The 18,211-nt window shown below is 38.4% G+C and overlaps 1 protein-coding gene across 16 annotated transcripts in view; it reads left to right on the plus strand.

Annotated features, from left to right (window-relative positions):
- LOC137106374 (ELKS/Rab6-interacting/CAST family member 1-like) overlaps positions 1-17,231 on the plus strand; it is a 105,746-nt gene extending 88,515 nt beyond the window's left edge. For 11 of the 16 annotated variants that reach the window (XM_067489534.1, XM_067489535.1, XM_067489537.1 and 8 more), the window contains 2 exons: positions 404-589; positions 15,194-17,231. In XM_067489534.1, the coding sequence (XP_067345635.1) occupies positions 404-589; positions 15,194-15,331 (324 nt within the window). In that variant the 3' untranslated portion in view covers positions 15,332-17,231. Of the gene's footprint in view, positions 1-403; positions 590-3,463; positions 4,420-15,193 lie in introns of those variants that run through there. The other 5 variants (XR_010911928.1, XR_010911929.1, XR_010911930.1 and 2 more) reach the window with 2 other exon arrangements.
- The last annotated feature ends 980 nt before the right edge of the window (positions 17,232-18,211 follow it).

Genomic DNA, 18,211 nt, shown 5'->3' on the forward strand with positions numbered 1-18,211 from the left:
AATTTCAGACCTAGGCAGTCACATCGTTTTTGAATGCAAGGGCACAGGTGTTGTCTTCATGCAAGTGAGTGTTCCTTTACTGTGTGCCTCTTGTGCCTGAAGACGTTGCATGATTGAAGGTTTGTACATACTAAATATACTACTAGTGCAGAGAATTGATTGTATAAAGGCTCTCTTTCTAAATCTACATTCAATCTGCAGCTAACACTAATCACTCTCAGTCTGCCTGCTTTTCCATTCTCTCTGGTTAAACATGTTTGTATGTGTATCAGTATTTGTTTGTTTTTGTGTTCTATCCCTCCAGCATCCTTCCCAAACATTTATCATGGGAAGTACTGACCTTTTCTTTTTTGTTATATTGTGTGTACAATAAAATACAGATTTTCTGTTCTTGTGCCTTTAGATTCTTTCTCCACTCCTGGATCTCCATCAGAATCGCAGTAAACTGAAGCTGTACATCAGTCACCTGACATCACTATGTCAGGAGCGAGACCCAATCATATTGCAGGACTTTGCCCCGCCCCCGGCCTATAACCGCTCTGACTCCGCCTCTTGGCACACGCAGCTGCACAGCATGACGCATGAACAGGTAGGATCCTTTATGCATGATTGTGTTTTTGTGGTTGTGTAGACACATTTTATTGTAATATCATTGTTGTGAGAACAGTTTAGCTTGTTCTCACAACTTTAAGGGGTATTTTATGGGTTAAGATTTTAGTATCATTAGACTTAAATTCATAGTTGCCCTTTGATGGGCGGGTACTATTCCTACGGACATTCAAATACTTCTCTTAGGAATGTTTAGGCAGGCGTGTTCCACACATGTGCACCACAAAACATAATGGCAATTCTGAACAATAAGCAACAACAAAAAGAATTTTGTTTGTTGCGCTTGACTAAGCAACATTCAAAAGTGAGAAAATTAAAAGAGGCTGTGCAACCTTTTCACAAGAACAGTGTCAGGGACGTTGAAATAAACAGTACATGCCTTGAATGCATGAAACTGTTTCAGGGCACTAACTCTGTGGATGGTTCACATGGACAAAAGTAACTTTTGGAAGGCAAAGCTAGGCAGAGCATCATGTTAGTATGTGTCCTCACAACCTTTTACAGTAAGACTGACATGGAGAGTATGTCTGAAAGATGTGTAAAGAAACAATTATGCTAAGTGAAGACATTTGTCATTGATCAGTTATGAGTGTTTGTGTGTGTGTGTGTAAGTCACAGCGAGAGTGAATATGGTATTTTTTACAAAAGTTGAAAATGAACACATTTTCTCAATCTTTATTTAGCATTTCTAAAACTAACCACTGAACATGTGTGTTGCTGTGTGCTTGCGTGTACATTACTGCATGTGATGGCATGTGTGAGCTTGTGCTCACTTCGTGTGTGTGTCTCTGTAATTGTGTGGGTGTATCTAGGAGTGGGGCAAACACTGGTCAGACTAGCAGGTTTTTTGTGTTGCCTTTGACATTATTGAAAAGATTTACTCTAGCGGGTCACCTGACGACAAGCGCCTGGCTGCTGAACAAATACTTTTTCAAACGTTTTCTTGCAGAGGGGGTAAACTCTGCTCTAAGCTTTTGGCTGCAGAGGAACTGTTGGTTCATACAGAGCTCATAGGGCGAGAAGAGCGTATTTATTTTATTTTATTGCCGAAAGTGGATTGAAAAGAAAAGGGAAACGAGAATAGAGAAAGAAGGTGAAGCTTAGGGTGAGCTGACGAACTGTTGGCTAACCTGTTTCCTTGATTTAGCTGGATTGTCATGGTAACAAGTTTTGTTTTCAGATATTGAATATAAACAGTGTTTTATTAAATTTGAAAATTCTTTGGTCTGTCTCACTCTGTCCTTTTCTTTTCTCCATATTGAAAACATATCAGGCAATACATGGTCGCTACATGTGGTATACATTGAAAAACAGTAACTCTAGACACACACTATAGGCTGTGTGACAGAGTGTGTGGTTAGTGAACAGCAGGACTAGTTTCCTACAGTCCTCATGAAAGCCCTATTGTGTATTTAAATGCAGCGAAATGTCTCTGTTTAGCATAACTGCTTCAGATATTTTATGGTGTCAATTTAAATAAACGTTGAATCTATATAATCAAGATGTTGTTTAATCATTTTGTACATTAAAGGTACAGAGAAATGTTCAGGGTGACTTTCCTGGACATACGATTAATATGCACATTCTTCATAATCAGCCTGTTTTCACAAAAAATGTCGACAGTGGTCCAGTGGCCAGGGGCTCCACATTTTTAAAAGAAAAACATACCCTGAATTAAAACTGATTATGTGGGCAGCTGTGAAAGCTTATCTAACAAGATTGAATGCTTTTAGACGTCCGGAGTAGCCTGCAGTGTTTTATTCCTACCATATAAGTAGAAAAAAATAGTTGAAAACAACTTTTAAACCAAACTGTGCTTGCAGCCGCTTCCAAGTTAAAGTTACATTATTGTTAACCACTTTCCTGGCGTACCACTCTGTTTTGAATTGTTTAGTTGTTTTTTATGCTTTCCGCACATTTGTTGTATTAATGGCTTTAAATGAACTCGCAGGCATTTGCTTTACAGTAGGCAGTCTATCCGACAAACATTTGGGATGCCTTTAAAATCCAAAATACAAACGAAAACGATTCTGATAAAGCCATGCCAGGTCCCACACTTTGTGGTCGTTTGTTGACATTAGACTTCAAGATTTAGCCTTTTTTTTTTTTTTTTTTCTGGTGAGAATAATAAGATTGATTTTGGATGGCAATGCACAACTTTACCTTGAAGTACAGTGTAATGTAACTCAACACGTAGCGTTACACGTTAGCTGAGACACACTGTCTACAGAGAATGTGATGGGCATATGCATACAGTAGGTTACCTGCACCTTTGGTTTGGCTTAAAGATTGTTTCAAGTTTCAATCATTCAAATTTGATGATGTGGAAAAATGTTGCAAAGATAAGGCGGCACTCCTCTGTTGACCTACTGTGTCGACGCTTTTTAGAATCGTGACGAAGTTGAAAAAGGAGGCAGGGAATTCCCACAAGATACAAAAACAAAAAATCTAAACAGTACAATGGCAACGTCACAGCCACTACACTATCAATTAAGTTTTATTGCTTGATTTTCTTCTTAGGGTGAATGCATGAAAGGTTGGAAAATGTATTAAAAACCTCAAAAATAAAAACACACATGATTTCTAGTAAATGGTTTAAGTCCCTGAAAAACTCTGGAAATGACAAGTTTAATTAGTTCTACTTGATCATTGTCTCTATCAGTCATTATTTTAGCATTTGTGAGACTACAAAATTGCAGATAAAACTACGAAATGCTCACTGAATCGTTTGGTCAACATTGAATAAAAAAATATTACCAATATCATTAAGCAACATAAAACATTTTTTTACTGTAAGTTTTGACTTCTCATCACTAACTCCTCCATCACTTTCTCAACTTTCTTTATTCTTCAGGAGTTTCTTTACTCTTCTCAATGAGAACATGTATTTTTCCGTCTGAAGCACCTCCATCACCATCGCCCTTTGCTGCTCCATGATAGTGTAGGTGTGAGTGCTGATGAGATGTTAAAATAGTCATTAGTTGTTTTTTCACTGTTTTCGACAGGATGTGCCCTTAACAACATCATAATGTGAATCCTTCTGCCCCTCCTTCCTTCTCCGCATCCAAACCCACCCATACTAAGGCAGTGCCACTTGGCGCCATGTGTCTGCTTTAGACCCTGACCCTGCCTACACACAATCGCAGACACACACTGCCAGTCTTTCATTCAGGCCCGTGTTTCTCGTTTTCCTTCATCATGTGTCACCATAACCCTGGCTGACCCTCCTACTGCACACACACACACACACACACACTCCCGCCAGACCACCATGTTCCACTGTGCCAGCTTCTCGTCTATGTCTTGTGGTGAGTGTGTGTGTGTTTTACAAGCCTCTCGTTGGCTCTGTTAAAATGCCTGGCACTCTGTAAAGCCATTAGGATCATACTAAAATAGCATGTAAAACACACATAGATGCAGGCACAAACACACACATGGAAAACTACACATCCAACACATGTATTAACATGAGTGCACATGAATACTGAATGAACTCTGGAGGCTTGTGTACCTGACAATATGCTCCTGTAATGTTTCCCAAGCTGAAACATTTTCTGAGGAAGCGTGGCTCACATGTTACAGAGGAGGCTGGTGGGTGAGAACTAGTCTTTAAAGTTTATCAACTGGGTACAGCACTGATTACTGATGAATCAAGAAATCCTCAAGGAGCTTTGGTAGTAACTAAGGCTCATCATATTGCTCTAGAAACAGCCTTTTAAGGACACCTTCACTGGTATTGAACTTGCTTCTTTTGGTTCAACTTTGAGTAGTACATGTAAATGAATGCCATTAAACTTCCCTCTGACTTCCCTACATTAAAATACCTAATATATGGATGTCAAAGGGAAGTTTAATGGCATTCATTAAATATTTACTAAACTAAAGCCAAGCAGGTAAAAAATTGGTGAAGGCATTTTTTGAGGGTGCCTTTCTTAGAAAAAGTTTAATTTCAAAATTAAACCTGACACTTTCAACAGCAGATATAACAGAACAAAAGAGTTGCTGACCCTACCACAAATATAAACGGCGTATTTGTGGTTAAAATAGAAGATATTATCATATAACCACAGTGCCACAGCAGTCAGCAGATTTTGAACAACTTGCGTGTCAGCTTGTTTTAATTCAGCTTGTAAACTGAATCAAGAGCTTTTTATTGAATGATACAACATTGAAATGTACTGTTAAACCCTTTGTTAATTTGTTTGTATTAATTGAAAGTGATGTTTATAGCAAATCAAAAAGCCAGTCCCTTTGGAATTATTTACATTTCTGTAGCAATCGAAGGTCAACGAGGGAAAAGAGAATGCACTGAATGCACTGAAGGCGCTAGACTAATGTTAAATTCGATCAGTTTTTACATGTTGTCTTAGTTAGATGGGTGAAGCGGCACGGAGCCCAGCAGTGAGCTGTTAGCACAAGGCCAGTTTTTTAAAGATGGATTTGATGAAGGTTTTTTTTTTTTTTTTAGGTGTCTGTTTCATGTCCATGTGTTTGTTTCCATGTCTGTCTTTAACCTCAGCTGAACTACAAAAGTAATGCTGAGTCCAATAGTGAGGTTTTACTAAAAGAGCTGTTTTCTGCGCCATAGTCATAATAATAACCTTTATGGCTCAATGACGTCTCTAATGAGCACTAAAGAGAACTGGCATCAAAATCTTACACACACACAGGAAGTTTCTTTTTCTCTCTTTGGCCTCTGTTTCTCTCCCTGACCTGAAATGTGAAGGTATCTCTGTGTGTGTGTGTGTGTGTGTGCGTGTGCGCATGTTTGTCTATGTACAGTATACATCCACTGTGAAAAATCTTTGAAGTTTAATAAAAGAGAGTGTGTATATCTGTAGGTCATTTTAGTCCATACGTGTGGATGTGTGCGTGTATTTAGTGTTGCAAAAAATGTATTAAGTGTTACTGGCAGTTTCAGACATTATATCACTGCTCTTATGAATGCAGTATGAATTGTCAGGCCATGACTATATATCTGCGAAAACTAAAACAGCTCCCAGTGAGTGACTGCGAGTGAGTCAGGGCCAATTTCAACTGGAGAAACCTCAGTGAAAACTAAGTCCACATATTTACAACTCTACAAGTTATTGTAATGAAGGAAAATACCACACAATTACAGCTTCAGATGCCATTGTTTTTATAGTGTAATCTCCAAATAAAAGGTTTCTAAGGGAGGAAGCGAGGAATATGTGCTTTCTTTTTGGCCTTTTAGAGTTACACAACAGGGTATTAGAGGTTTCCAGGGCCTGACAGATTTCAGGTCCATTGAAGTGATAACCTCCAGTGTAGAGAAACGACTTCAGTGTGCTATCACATGCCATCAGCTATCATTACATTTATTATGAAAATGTAAAACTTTCAGGAAACTACAGAAAAATGCAAGGGTAGTGTGTGAAGATTCAAGTGGTCAGATTTGCAGTTCATTGGGTGGATTTGAATTATGCTTGCTATTTAAATGAGGCAAATTAAACTAAATATAGTTTAAAAAGTACCAAGTAAAATATGATTAATATACTGCTCTTTGAGTTTTTAAATTCCAACCGCTATGTTTGCAATAGTAAGCTAAAGCCCCCTGCACAGACTGGGAGGCTACACAGAATGTCTGAGTAAAAAACCCTCATGGTTTCAAGGTCACTGAGTGGGTTTTGATTGACAGGAAATACAAAAACAGGATGAGGTGGAGCTGAAACTTAAACATCACAGCTGATAATATGGACTAAAACTAAAGTATTACAATAGTACTGATAAGGTGAGTGAGGTGATTTTGTGTCTGCGTATGTGGAATTCAAACATCCCTCATGATAGAAAAGTGTACATTTTGTTATTTTGATAGTCTGTATGTAGATATTACAGTTTCCTATTGTTTCTGACTGCTGGTGTATTTTGTGATTGATGCAAATCGAACGTAAAGAGGAAATTGTAAAGTAGATAAAAAGTAGTTTTAAGTTCCTTTTGAATTATGAGAAGGGGATTTTTAAGAGTACAGAACAAATAAGTTATTGTTTTCCTGTGAAAATATCATTTTTAAAATCTATTTAGCAATTAGCCTTTAAACAACCATTTCCGTTAAACTCTGTTTTACTGATATAGTGTCAAATCACAACGAAATCATCTCAAGGCAGTTAACATAGTAAGGTCAACAACTTCTCAACTAGAGAGAGAGCCCAAATAATCCCTTCAGCTAGCATTAGTCAAGGGGGTAAAGGAAAAACATGTGACAGAACTGGGCTCAGGGTGGGTGGCCATCTGCCTCAACCAGTTGGGATGAGTGAAGAACAATGAGCGAGGCAGAAAAGGAAAGATGAGCAGCAGGTGCCAGAGAGCCAGAGAGCCAGAGAGCCAGAGAGCACCTGGAGCGCACCACCTCCTCTTTATCATGATGACCTGGAAATAGGACAGACTAAGAGTGAGGAGAGAAAAAAAAAAGATAAAAAAAAAAAAAAAACAATAAACTTGTCAGCACTTATTTATTTAGCTGAGACTAAAACCAGCTAAGGATTGGTAACAGGTTAAGGATACTTGAGCACCAGATTTGATTGCAGTCATGTAAGAAGTGCTAGAAATCTTGATTTAAGAAAAAGTATCATTACTGCAGTGTACAAATACTCCTGAAATCCAAATTTTACTTAAGTAAAAGAATATTAAATCATTAAATCAAAAATACTTGAAGTAACAAAAGTAAACGTACAGACTATGCAGAATGGCTCATCTCACATCCATGATTATCGAACACAGATGGTAAAAGTGGGATTACTGTATGGGCTGTTTTGATGATCATTGACTGACAAAGAGTTTTTACACCTGATGTTTTGAGGTGGTAACCTCCTGCAGCAGAAAACAACGAATTGGACAGTGCTGGGCCAGTTTTCTGATACTGATACGGCTTTGAAATCCTAATGCTTGGATGGTGTCGTGTTTCTTCTGACAGCTGTGAGCTGCAGTATACTTGTGCAGATATTTGACATCTTTACTCAGACTTACTTAATAAGAGATTGGAAGACAAAGAGAGGGAAAGGCGGTGGTGGCGGGAGGTTTGAGGGGCTGCTATGAGCTGAGATTCAGATCCATCCATTTATGCTGCGTTGTGGTCTGGGTTCTTGCTAGACTTTCATTAGGCAGCTCTGCTTCCTGCTCCAAAGATGATTGTTTTCTCTCTAAATGCAGCACAGACATCCTCAATGACCATTAGACCCACACACAGGCAGTCTGAACCCACATTCACCAACGCAGACAAAGGGAGACAGTCCGACCCTCAGTACCCATTTCACAGCCATCCACACACACACACACACACACACTGGCCTTCACTGGTCATTACAGACTAACTGCTGGGTTTTATGCAGATTTATTGAATCCAGGCTTAATGGCTTTACCAGTCTGCTTCTTTTTACATGCATTTCTGTCTTTAACTTCTTTCTCCCTTGATGTCTTCCCCTGTCCCTAGTTTGCATTATGTCTCCCTCCCCTTGATTTCCTTTCCCTTATCTTTCTTCTTCTCTTACTTTTCTTCTTTGTTTCTTTTTTCCCATTTTTGTCTCCCTCAGTCCTTCTCGTTCTATCAGTGTTTCAGATTCTCTTTTTTTCTTTCCTCTGTTGTCTGTAATGACAAGACAAGCTGTGATGGTGACAGGTCAAGGTCAAAGACTTAAATTAGCACATGGAGAGAAACACACACAAAAACATGCTCGTTACTCGCACAATTTTCCTTGTCTCTATCACAACGGCAGCCGTTGAGGATGTCCAGCCTCATGCATTTCTCACTGCAAACTTCAGTTCCAGTACGTTTAACTGCCTTGTGGCCATGCAGGAGGAAAGTATTTCACAACACCCATAAAACATTTTGACTTTTGCAAACACCTGACACATTTCAATGAAAGAACTACTTTGGGACAATGTGAATTGTACAAAACCCATGCACACTCTGTGTTATGTAACCAAATATTCAGAATTGCAAATAAAATGTGTGTGTTTTTTTTATTGTTGTTGTTTTTTTAAGGTTGTGTTCATAGTTGAGTCATTGCAAAGCACATAAGCAGTAGATGTATTAAACTGTTGAATTTTATAAAAATTGTGAAATAACAATGAGCTGCCAGTTGTGTTATCTGAGCATGTACTGTGTTTGATGTCGTTTTTTAATTAACTTTTTATTTTACTACTATTATCTTATTGGAAAATGGATTGCAGAATGATTTATTCGATAATAAAACAATATATATATTAATCATAAATTGCACAATTTATATTTTTCTGTGTTGTCTACAAGTAAACTTAAAATGTGGATTCATTAGTGCTGCAAGTCCAGCTGTGCTCAATTACTCCTATGGGGAAACTTAAGGTCTTAGGCTGTTTTTTATATATACAGTACCTTATGAGCCATGTTTCTGCAATCCAAGCTATCTCTGCAGGTAAACTCACATTAGTAACTACTAGAGTAAATGTTGGAGGACTAAATAAAATGCTGGGTGGAGACTTGTACATCTGAGAGTAACTTCAAGTGCTCACGAGCAAGGCACTGGATAATAGAAAACCCTCAGATTTACGGGTGTGTATAATCCCCTCTCACTAACTTCTCCCAGAGGCAGAGCCTGTAAATATGAACATGTTCTTTTAGTCTCTTTAGCTTATTAAATAACCAGTTACAATAAAATTGCCAAGTGATGTTGAATTGCCCACAAAACACTCTTCCCTTGTATTTCTCTTGGTGCTAAAGGAGTCCAGTATTTCACGTCCTGCGGGAGCAGTTTTAGGTACAAGTCCTCGAGCCATATTCCCACTGCAGCTCGTTAGCCTGTGTCGTTAGTTGAGCTGCCTGGACTGCAACTGTGCTGGACTTTGACAGAGCACACATGCATATTTGGTCACAAGGCTCAGAGGCTTTTGGGCTTGGTGCAGGACAGGCGGCCAACCTATAAAGCAGTGTGCATACTGTGTAAGCCTGTTAGAACGTAATGGTTTAAATAGAGACAAGCACTGAGACAGGGATTATATTACTCTATATGGGCCCATTACACTTTATCCCTTTGCTCTTACGCATAATGGTGTTTCTATAGCACCACTCAGGGCTGCTGTTGAGTCTGGAGCCTGTTTAAACCTCCAGCGATTGTATCTTTACTTCCTGATTGATGCTATTGCTGAGGAATATTAGGTCAGTGTCTGCCATCCAGACTTTCTGTTTGTCCCAACCCTCACCCTTTTATTTCACTTTAAAATAGAGTCTGCCATGAAGTTTAGTTATTTAAACAGTGAACCTTTTTACCTCTGAGCCTAATTTTGCCCATTTCCATTCTTACTTTAACTTCTTTCTCTTATCCTTTAAATGGTAAATGGTCTGCACTTATATAGTGCTTTTCTACCTATTGGCACTCAAAGCGCTTTACACTGCTTCTTATTCACCCATTCGCATTCACAATCACACACACACCGATGGGGGAGCTGCTATGCAGCTGGCCAACACTCACCGGGAGCAACTAAGTTGGGGTTCAGTATCTTGCTCAAGGACACTTAGATGTGTCACCGGAGGAGCTGGGCATTGAACCAACAACTGTGAGACTGGTGGACAACCGCGCTACCTTCCTGTTTGTTTTATTTAGATCAAATGGTATCACTCACATTTATATAATCCAAGTGTAAAATTTAAATTCTTTACATTAAGATCCAGCTCAATAATTAATAATTATCTATTCACTCTCAAAATAATCTTGTTGTTCCTAAGTTGACTAGGACTGCTATCAGAGTAACTACATTGTCTGTGTAGCAATTCATATGTTTTTTCAATGAGCCAAGTCATTGGGCTTCATTGTAAGCAGCCTTGATCCATAAAGACATGGTGCTGGTCTTTCATGGTACATAAAGCAGGATTTCATCTAAACCAGTCAAAACAAAGTAAAGGTAAATGTATAAAATGCACTGACAGGAAGTGGACTAGGACAATTTTCTGACTAGAAATCCACCTCTGACCTCAGGATCATGTGTAAAGTAAAAGCTGCTTGTAGTCAAGCAATGTGAAAGATGTGTGTCTACAGCAGGCAGGTGACCTGTTCAAGGATGGGCTAATGCACTTCGGTTAGATAATACATTTGTTCTCTTTTTCTACCTCTGCCCATTTGTCGATCATTGCCCTGTCTCTGTTAATCTCTCTCTGATGAGTTATGGCTTCTTTGGAAAACATTAGCATTCCTTTGCAAAGAGGTTCAAGTCCTGCAAACACATACACACATCCCTTCATTCTCAAAACTGTAACCTGTGTGTGTGTGTGTGTGTGTGTGTGTGTGTGTGTGTGTGCATGTACATGTTTGTGCACAATTGTAAGGCTTCAAGCGTGTTTGTTTGTGAGTGTGAGCATGTGCATGTGTGTCCAGGTCTGCAATAAAGCAGATAATGATCCATCATGATAATGGCGCTTTAATGTCTGCAGTAAAAATTATCAACAAAGTTATCCCTGCCTTTCTCTCTCTCACACTCAGGCCCACATACACACTAACTTTTTCACTCACACGTCTTTCTTTATACCTCTGTCTAACTCTCTCCTTCCCACAATCTCCTCTTTCACTCACTAAATCAGAAATTGAGAATGCAGAGTACAATTTAGCCTCATGCTGTGGACTCATGCACACCTGTCATGTCAAACACGCAAACCACTGTATCACACAAACACGCACACATTCACTAACACCTAAACTAATGCGTCTCATAAACACACACACACTTACAAGAGTCATGAATCTGGCAACACTAACACTCTGCCCACTTGCATTATTTCATCTACATTTCTCTCTGACCACACACTGTGATTGCATGAGATGTGATCCATGGGAGCTTACAACCACATCATCCAAAGTTATTCCTTATAACTGGAAATTGTATCATGCAACTTTGTTTATGTTTGATTTGTTTAGGCCATAAATGAGCTTTGGATTGTACCAAGAGGGGAAGATTATTGCTAAGCAACATGGGGGCAATTTTTCTTTGCAGAGGATGTAATTATGATTGCTTTCAAAGAAAAAAGGAGGATTTTTTTTTCTAGTTTTGACTATCATTCATACCTATATGATATGAAAACGTGTTGTACACAGCTTTACTGTAAAATCTGTTTAAGCAAGCAGTCAGATATTTTTCATGTATATTTTGTATATATCTAAAAACCTTTTAAGGCAATTTTGCCAAACTATGTTGAGGTCCAGCACTGACTAAACCATGTGTGTGCATGTATGCAGTTCTTTGATATACTCACCTTCTCAGTGCCTGGAAAGAGGTGTAGATCAGTAGGTACTCACAGAGACCTTTCTAAAGGTCACGTGATGAATGTGATAGAAAAAGGTGGAACAGGAAGTTTTGTAATATTTGTTGTAAAACAATTGTTTTATTTTTTGAGATTACAAAAATATTCAAATGAAATCCTGAAATTATGTTTTTCAAAATTAGAAAAAAAATAGAAAATTAGTTTGTCACCCAAAGATCTGTGCAATCTGTGAGAAGAAATGAGAGGGTTACAACAAAAGCACTGATAATGGACTGGGATTATGTCTAACACCTTTTTTACTGCTCATGTTATATTTTTATTTGAAAGCTTTCATAGTGTTGCTGCGTTTTAAGATTTTACTGCAGAACTTAGTTAGAAATATATCAAAACCAAAAACCATAGCAGCCTAAGGCCAATAAATGCTGATGTTAACAATGGCACATTTTATTTTTCAGTTTTCGATAATGGAGCTAAATGGACACAAGCAGCTGCTGATAACACAGATCAAATGTGAATGTCAAGCTGATTTCCATGTTTGGTTTACTTGTTAAAAATGTGCCGTTCAGAAAGTTTAAATTGTTAAACACTTGAGTTATTGATAATGGAGTGTGTGTATTATCCAGTTTCTGTTCTGTAGGGGGACTAACATTATGATAATCTTTTTCTGTTGGCCAGGTCAAGGCGCTGTGAGTCAGGGAGCGGAAGATAGACGACAGATACTTACTAAACCATTTATCTCTACTCAGTCATCTTATAGCCTTATCTTTACTGTCATGTTTTTCTGTGGGATTGCAACTGAAATGCAAAGCCATTAAATTGAATTACCTGCAAACACACATAAACTGACATGTAGGAAATATGCAGATGTGTTTCACAATAAAAGGGGGCCTTCTTAATCTTTTTCACCGTTATGGATGGGAATACAAAAGAATGGAAATGATAAAAGTCAAGGTGTAGAGATCAGTAGATAAAGCCCCGACAGGTAATAAAAGTTGGACTATGTGCTCAAAACGTACAAGTCCGCTCTACATTTTATTTCTCTCTTCTTGTTTTCATGGTATATTACTGCTGATGCCCAGATAATGTTGTTGCAAAAAACAGTGTAAAGTTAATTGGGCTTTCAGTGGGGGCCAAATTGCGCCAAACCATGCAGACACAAACATAAACACACACATACTGTGGAGAGCTAAAAGGTTCAAGCCTCATTGCTTCCTACACATGGCTTCAAACTCTCCTTCTCCTCTTTACTCTTATTCCCTCCACTTTTCCCGTCATTCCTCTTTTCCATTAATTTTCTTGTCTTAACCATCATCTAATACTATATGTTTTCCACTTTCTCCTACTCTTTACCTATCAATCATTCTCAAAATAGTTAACCCTCATTACTGTAAAACTACCTCCACACAAATGATTATTTAATGTATTTCATTATTTAGTACTTATAGTACATAAAGTTGGAGCATTGATGCATGAGACATGAGATGTTTTGAATTCTAAGCATATAACAACCTAGATTATTACACTTCCTACAATGCAAGTTTTTCTGGGCAAGAATACTGACCCTGATTGTTACATAAGGTTAGATATAATCATAATAAAATAAAAACTGCATATTGGATAATGCAGATTCATTTTTGTGGGATTTATTAGGGCAGCAGTTTTACACATGAACTAAACAACTTTGACATACAATGAGATTTGCTGGCTAGGAGATTAGAGCACAGAGAAGAGGTTAAGAATTAACAAGGAAAGTTTTTGCCAATATCTGACCCAGGCCCCGAACTCACATACACTCAAATCAACATAAATGTGGGCTTGTGGTACACAACCATTTGAGCAGCGCTCTTATTGATACAGATGTATTGGTCATTAAGTCAGTTAGGTTTGACGTCTCAGCCCGACTGTAGCCAAAGAAAATGACAGCGCTGTCTCACAGAAATGTTCCACTCTGTGCGAGCAGAAAGAACCACGTTGTGGTGTTTTCAGATTACAGTATGATGTGTGTGTAGGTGTGCGTGTGTGTGTGTGTGTGTGTGTGTGTGTGTGTGTGTGTGTGTGTGTGTGTGTGTGTGTCTGTGTGTGTGTGTGTGTGTGTGTGTGTGTCTGTGTGTCACACCTTAAACATTCTCTTTGATCATCCATGTGGTTGTGAGGAGAGTTTATGTTTCTGCCTTTTCTGGTGTGCTTAACTGATATTTGTGTTTCATCCACCTCCTTTCTTTCTTTAGCATCATATCCTTGAATTATTTCAATATTATTTTATTAAATCCTTATTATAACTTCATCTTGCTTCTCTTGATCTGCTTGAAGGAATAGTTCGTAGCATTGGGAAATGTGCTCATTGGCTTTCTTTCATGGAGATAAAGATATCACACGCTGAACCAAATTCACTAACAGCTTCTTCTATCACAATACATACAGAGAACAAAAAAAGCTGCTATGAAATATTCTCACCCTCCTCTAATGGTCACAGAGATTGATGTCTAATAATTACAGAGCACACACACTCCACACACTCCCTGGACTGGTGCTCATACACTGTACAGACAAAGGTCAATAAGTCGCACTGTGAAATTACTTCTACAATTGTTCTTTCTTATAATAATGTTTACCAATTATCCGCTGTTGGCTGCTAGTGTTTCTGGAGTTGGGCTGTCTGGTATCAAGAAAATCGACACCGGAAAAATCTTATACGCTGAAAATATTTTGCCCTGCACTGTTTTGACAGTTGTTTCTGCCAGCTCTCTGACACTGGCTGCCCCGATTCTACAGTTGTATTGTACAGTAGGTATAGTAGTCATGACTAGTACCAGATGACTGAAATGTGACTTTTTATTTAAATTTTACATTGCAGTGCAGTAAGTTACTCTTGTGCTATAATGTACACAGTGTGAGGGCTGCTGTTTTCTTTTGTCCTCTTATGGTACTGTAGTATTACTATAGACTACTTTGATCCTGAATACACTTAACTAAAGAGGCTGCTGAAGATTTCCAATGTGCAAGTAGAGTTATTTATATTTGGACAAATGGCAATAAAGCTTATCTGTCTGTTAAATTTGAGACTAAACTTTTAACTTAGCTTTGTACGTAAATGTATTTTTATGTTATGTGTAAATTATGTGGTGATTCCCAAGAAATAATCCTCTGAAGGTTTTATTTCAGCCTTTCTTTCTTTTTAATGTGTTTATGCTAAGCTAGGATGACCAGCTTTTAAATAGCCTTGTGTTTCCAAAATGCTGGGAACTATCCCTTTACAATTGGTGAAATTGTGACGGTTGTATCATAAGATGCTGGTTTCTGAAACTGACTAAAATCTCGTTCTTTTCGCTGTGTCTCCCACAGCAGGAGGCGGAGTTAGCGCTGTGCGAGAGGGAGGGGGCAGAGCTCCAGGAGTATGCCAATCAGGTCCTGCAGCAGATTGCCGACCGATGCCCCGACATTTTGGAACAAGTGGTCAACGCCTTGGAGGACAGCTGCTGACCCTCGACTGCACACACATTCATTAGAACACAAAGCCCGAATAAAACAAGCAAACATGTACCAAACATTACCCATGTGAAGTGTCTATTCTCCAATAGCCCATATGAATATGAAGATTTTCTCACACACAGCTTTTCTGTTTTATGCTCTTGGCTCACGTCATTTTCACAGAAAAAAAAATTCACGTGTTTCCTAAGAAGTATTATTCCAGTTTGTCTTTGTTTATCGGTGTCTTTGTTGGTTTACTTTTGAACACACGGTGCCAACTGAGGGAAACTTTGTAGTCTGTCAGTTCAAAGTTTTTTGCTGGGATGCAGGGTGATTGGAAATGTTTGCTGTTTTGAGACATTAAATGTGTGTTTGTCCTACTACTCCAACACAGAAGGAGCTTTCACTGCATTTCCCTTCTGTGACACTTCACAGTGGTCATCTTGTGTCCTTTCAGGCAATCAGAAGTTGTTATTGTGACTTGGTGTATTTTAGGAAAGACAAATATTTTAAAAACTGTATGAAAAAGGTAAAGGTGAGTTGTGCTTCTGATTCTAGACTTGCATAGCTGTTGCCACATTATTTGATTGGTTCAAATACAAAGGTGTGTTTATTTCAGCTGCCTTTCATTCTTTACATCATTTGCTGCTATCTTTTAAAATTTATTTTACTTCCTGTATGTTTGTATTTTTATTTAATTTTTTTTTCAGGTATCTGATGAAACGTCCCTACTTGCAGTTTCTTTTCAGCATTAACCTCTAGATAGATGTGTAGATTGTAAAGAGAAGGGTGTCATTACCAGATACACAGTTTCCATCTGGGAAACATGATGTTTTCATCTTGTTTTCTGTTAATGATAAAAGGCACAAACGGAAAAATCGCAATAATCCCTTTATTAAAAGTTTAGATGGTCTGTGTTTCATTTTAAAGAAATACCATGTTTAGTTCACTCATGGTGTCCATTCTGAAACTGCAATGAGTTCAAATAATCCACTCACCTTTTTGTGACAATCCTTTTAGAATTAACATGAAGAGAAATAGGATTTTTATTTTTTTCCTTGGGGGGAGGGAATATAAAATAATTGTTACATATTTTTTCTTTTGAAAAAAAAAAAATATATATAACCCTAATCATGTTTAATTAAACATGTCATTTATTAGTATGTTACGTAATGTGTCCATACCGGTGTGTGTGTGTGTGTGTGTGTGTGTGTGTGTGTGTGTGTGTGTGTGTGTGTGTGTGTGTGTGTGTGTGATTTGAAAGTAATCACAGATATGTTCCATACACAGGAGACTGTTACTGGAAACCTACATTGCACCTACTAAAAAGCTCTGTGTCCACCGGGAACTTTTTTTCTTTCTTCCCTGTATCAGTTTCTTGTTCCGAAGCATGTTTCCTGTTGCGCTGACAGCTTTAGCATGATTTAAACGCTCACAGCACCAGTCACTCGAAGTCATAGTTGCTTCAATTCAAGAAAAAGCTTCACAAATTAGGGTTTTGATCTACTGTAACGAGTGCTGAAGACGTGACTTGTTGGCCACATGCAGCTGCTTAGTGCTGCTTCCTACAAACAAATGCCTGGAAGACACACAGCTGAATGATGAGGATTTACATACGTTGCACACACATCTGACGTCTGTTTTGGGAGGAGAAATCTCACCCTGATGTTCAGTGCAGTTTCTTTTTCTTTTTTCTTGTTTTTTTTTCTTTTTGCTGAGTTTTTGTAACATTTAACAAATGGTTCTTATTTTACAATGAAACTGTCAGATATGAGCTCGTGTTGTAAATCCAGTATTTTGTCGTCTGTTTTATACTGATAATGTTTTGTCTTTGGGAACGATGATGACTGGAACTCGTGTTGTGTGTAAAAAATGGAATGCGAGAATGGAATAAAATATGGATTTATCTTTATTTTGTTTTGGTGAGATTGTCTTGTGTGTTTGTCTTTCTTAAGTATGTGATTATTTTGCCTTTGGAACGTCTTTCCCTTTGTTTCCTTTCCGTACTTTTTCCAGACCTCTGCTTGTTTTCCTTTCTTTTTGCCTTCTTCTCTCTATCTGTTGTCACTCTGTCTCTTATCTTGTCACCAGTGGTGTATTTTCCTATCCACCCATAATAATTACATTATTCCACATCTCACTCTTCATTATCTAGACCAGTATCCTTTGGAGAGGCCTCATCCTGTTCCAGTTATTTACTGTGAACCTTTGGTGGCAGTACGCTCGTGTTTGTGTGATTCACGATTGAATGTAGCTGGTTGTTACTCATCTGTAGAACATTAACACAGAAAAGAGATTTTGGAAAGAATAAAGTTTGTTTAAGGTTTGTATCGTGCACGTTGTTATACACCTTTTTAACTAGAAAATCCACCCAACTTGACTGAACTTGACCCTGACCTTCACCAAATAATTGACCTCCCCTGTTTCTAGCAGGATTCAATCGGGTCATTCTGATTTCAAAAAAGTCAACAAACATGCTGAGAAGCAGCTCCTGACAGTCAGTAAATGGAGCATATGTGCTGATGTTTACCTTGACATATGGCAACGATTTCTACATGTTTTCAGTGCGTTGAGGACCGGTTCTGCTTTCCCCATCGACTGTCCTAATAAAACCCAGTGGAGGGAGACAGAAGGGATGGGCAGAGTGGGAAAAAGGAGGAGGAAGAGCATAGGGAAACGCATGTATGCCTCCCTGATTTATGTGATGGGAGAAAGAGAGAGGACGGGGAGGCAGCAGACGTCATTTCATCGGTGTCTCTGCTGTCAATCTTCTGCAGTGTATCACACAATTCCAGAACAGAAAGTATGAAAATGAGCTCATATGTGAGGGGCATAGTAAGAAGTCCATCATGTATAATAGATTCAAGGAAAAGGTGAAGACAATGATCTAAT

Source organism: Channa argus, chromosome 21 (assembly GCF_033026475.1).
Source record: "Channa argus isolate prfri chromosome 21, Channa argus male v1.0, whole genome shotgun sequence".
In the NCBI taxonomy this organism is placed as follows: domain Eukaryota; kingdom Metazoa; phylum Chordata; class Actinopteri; order Anabantiformes; family Channidae; genus Channa; species Channa argus.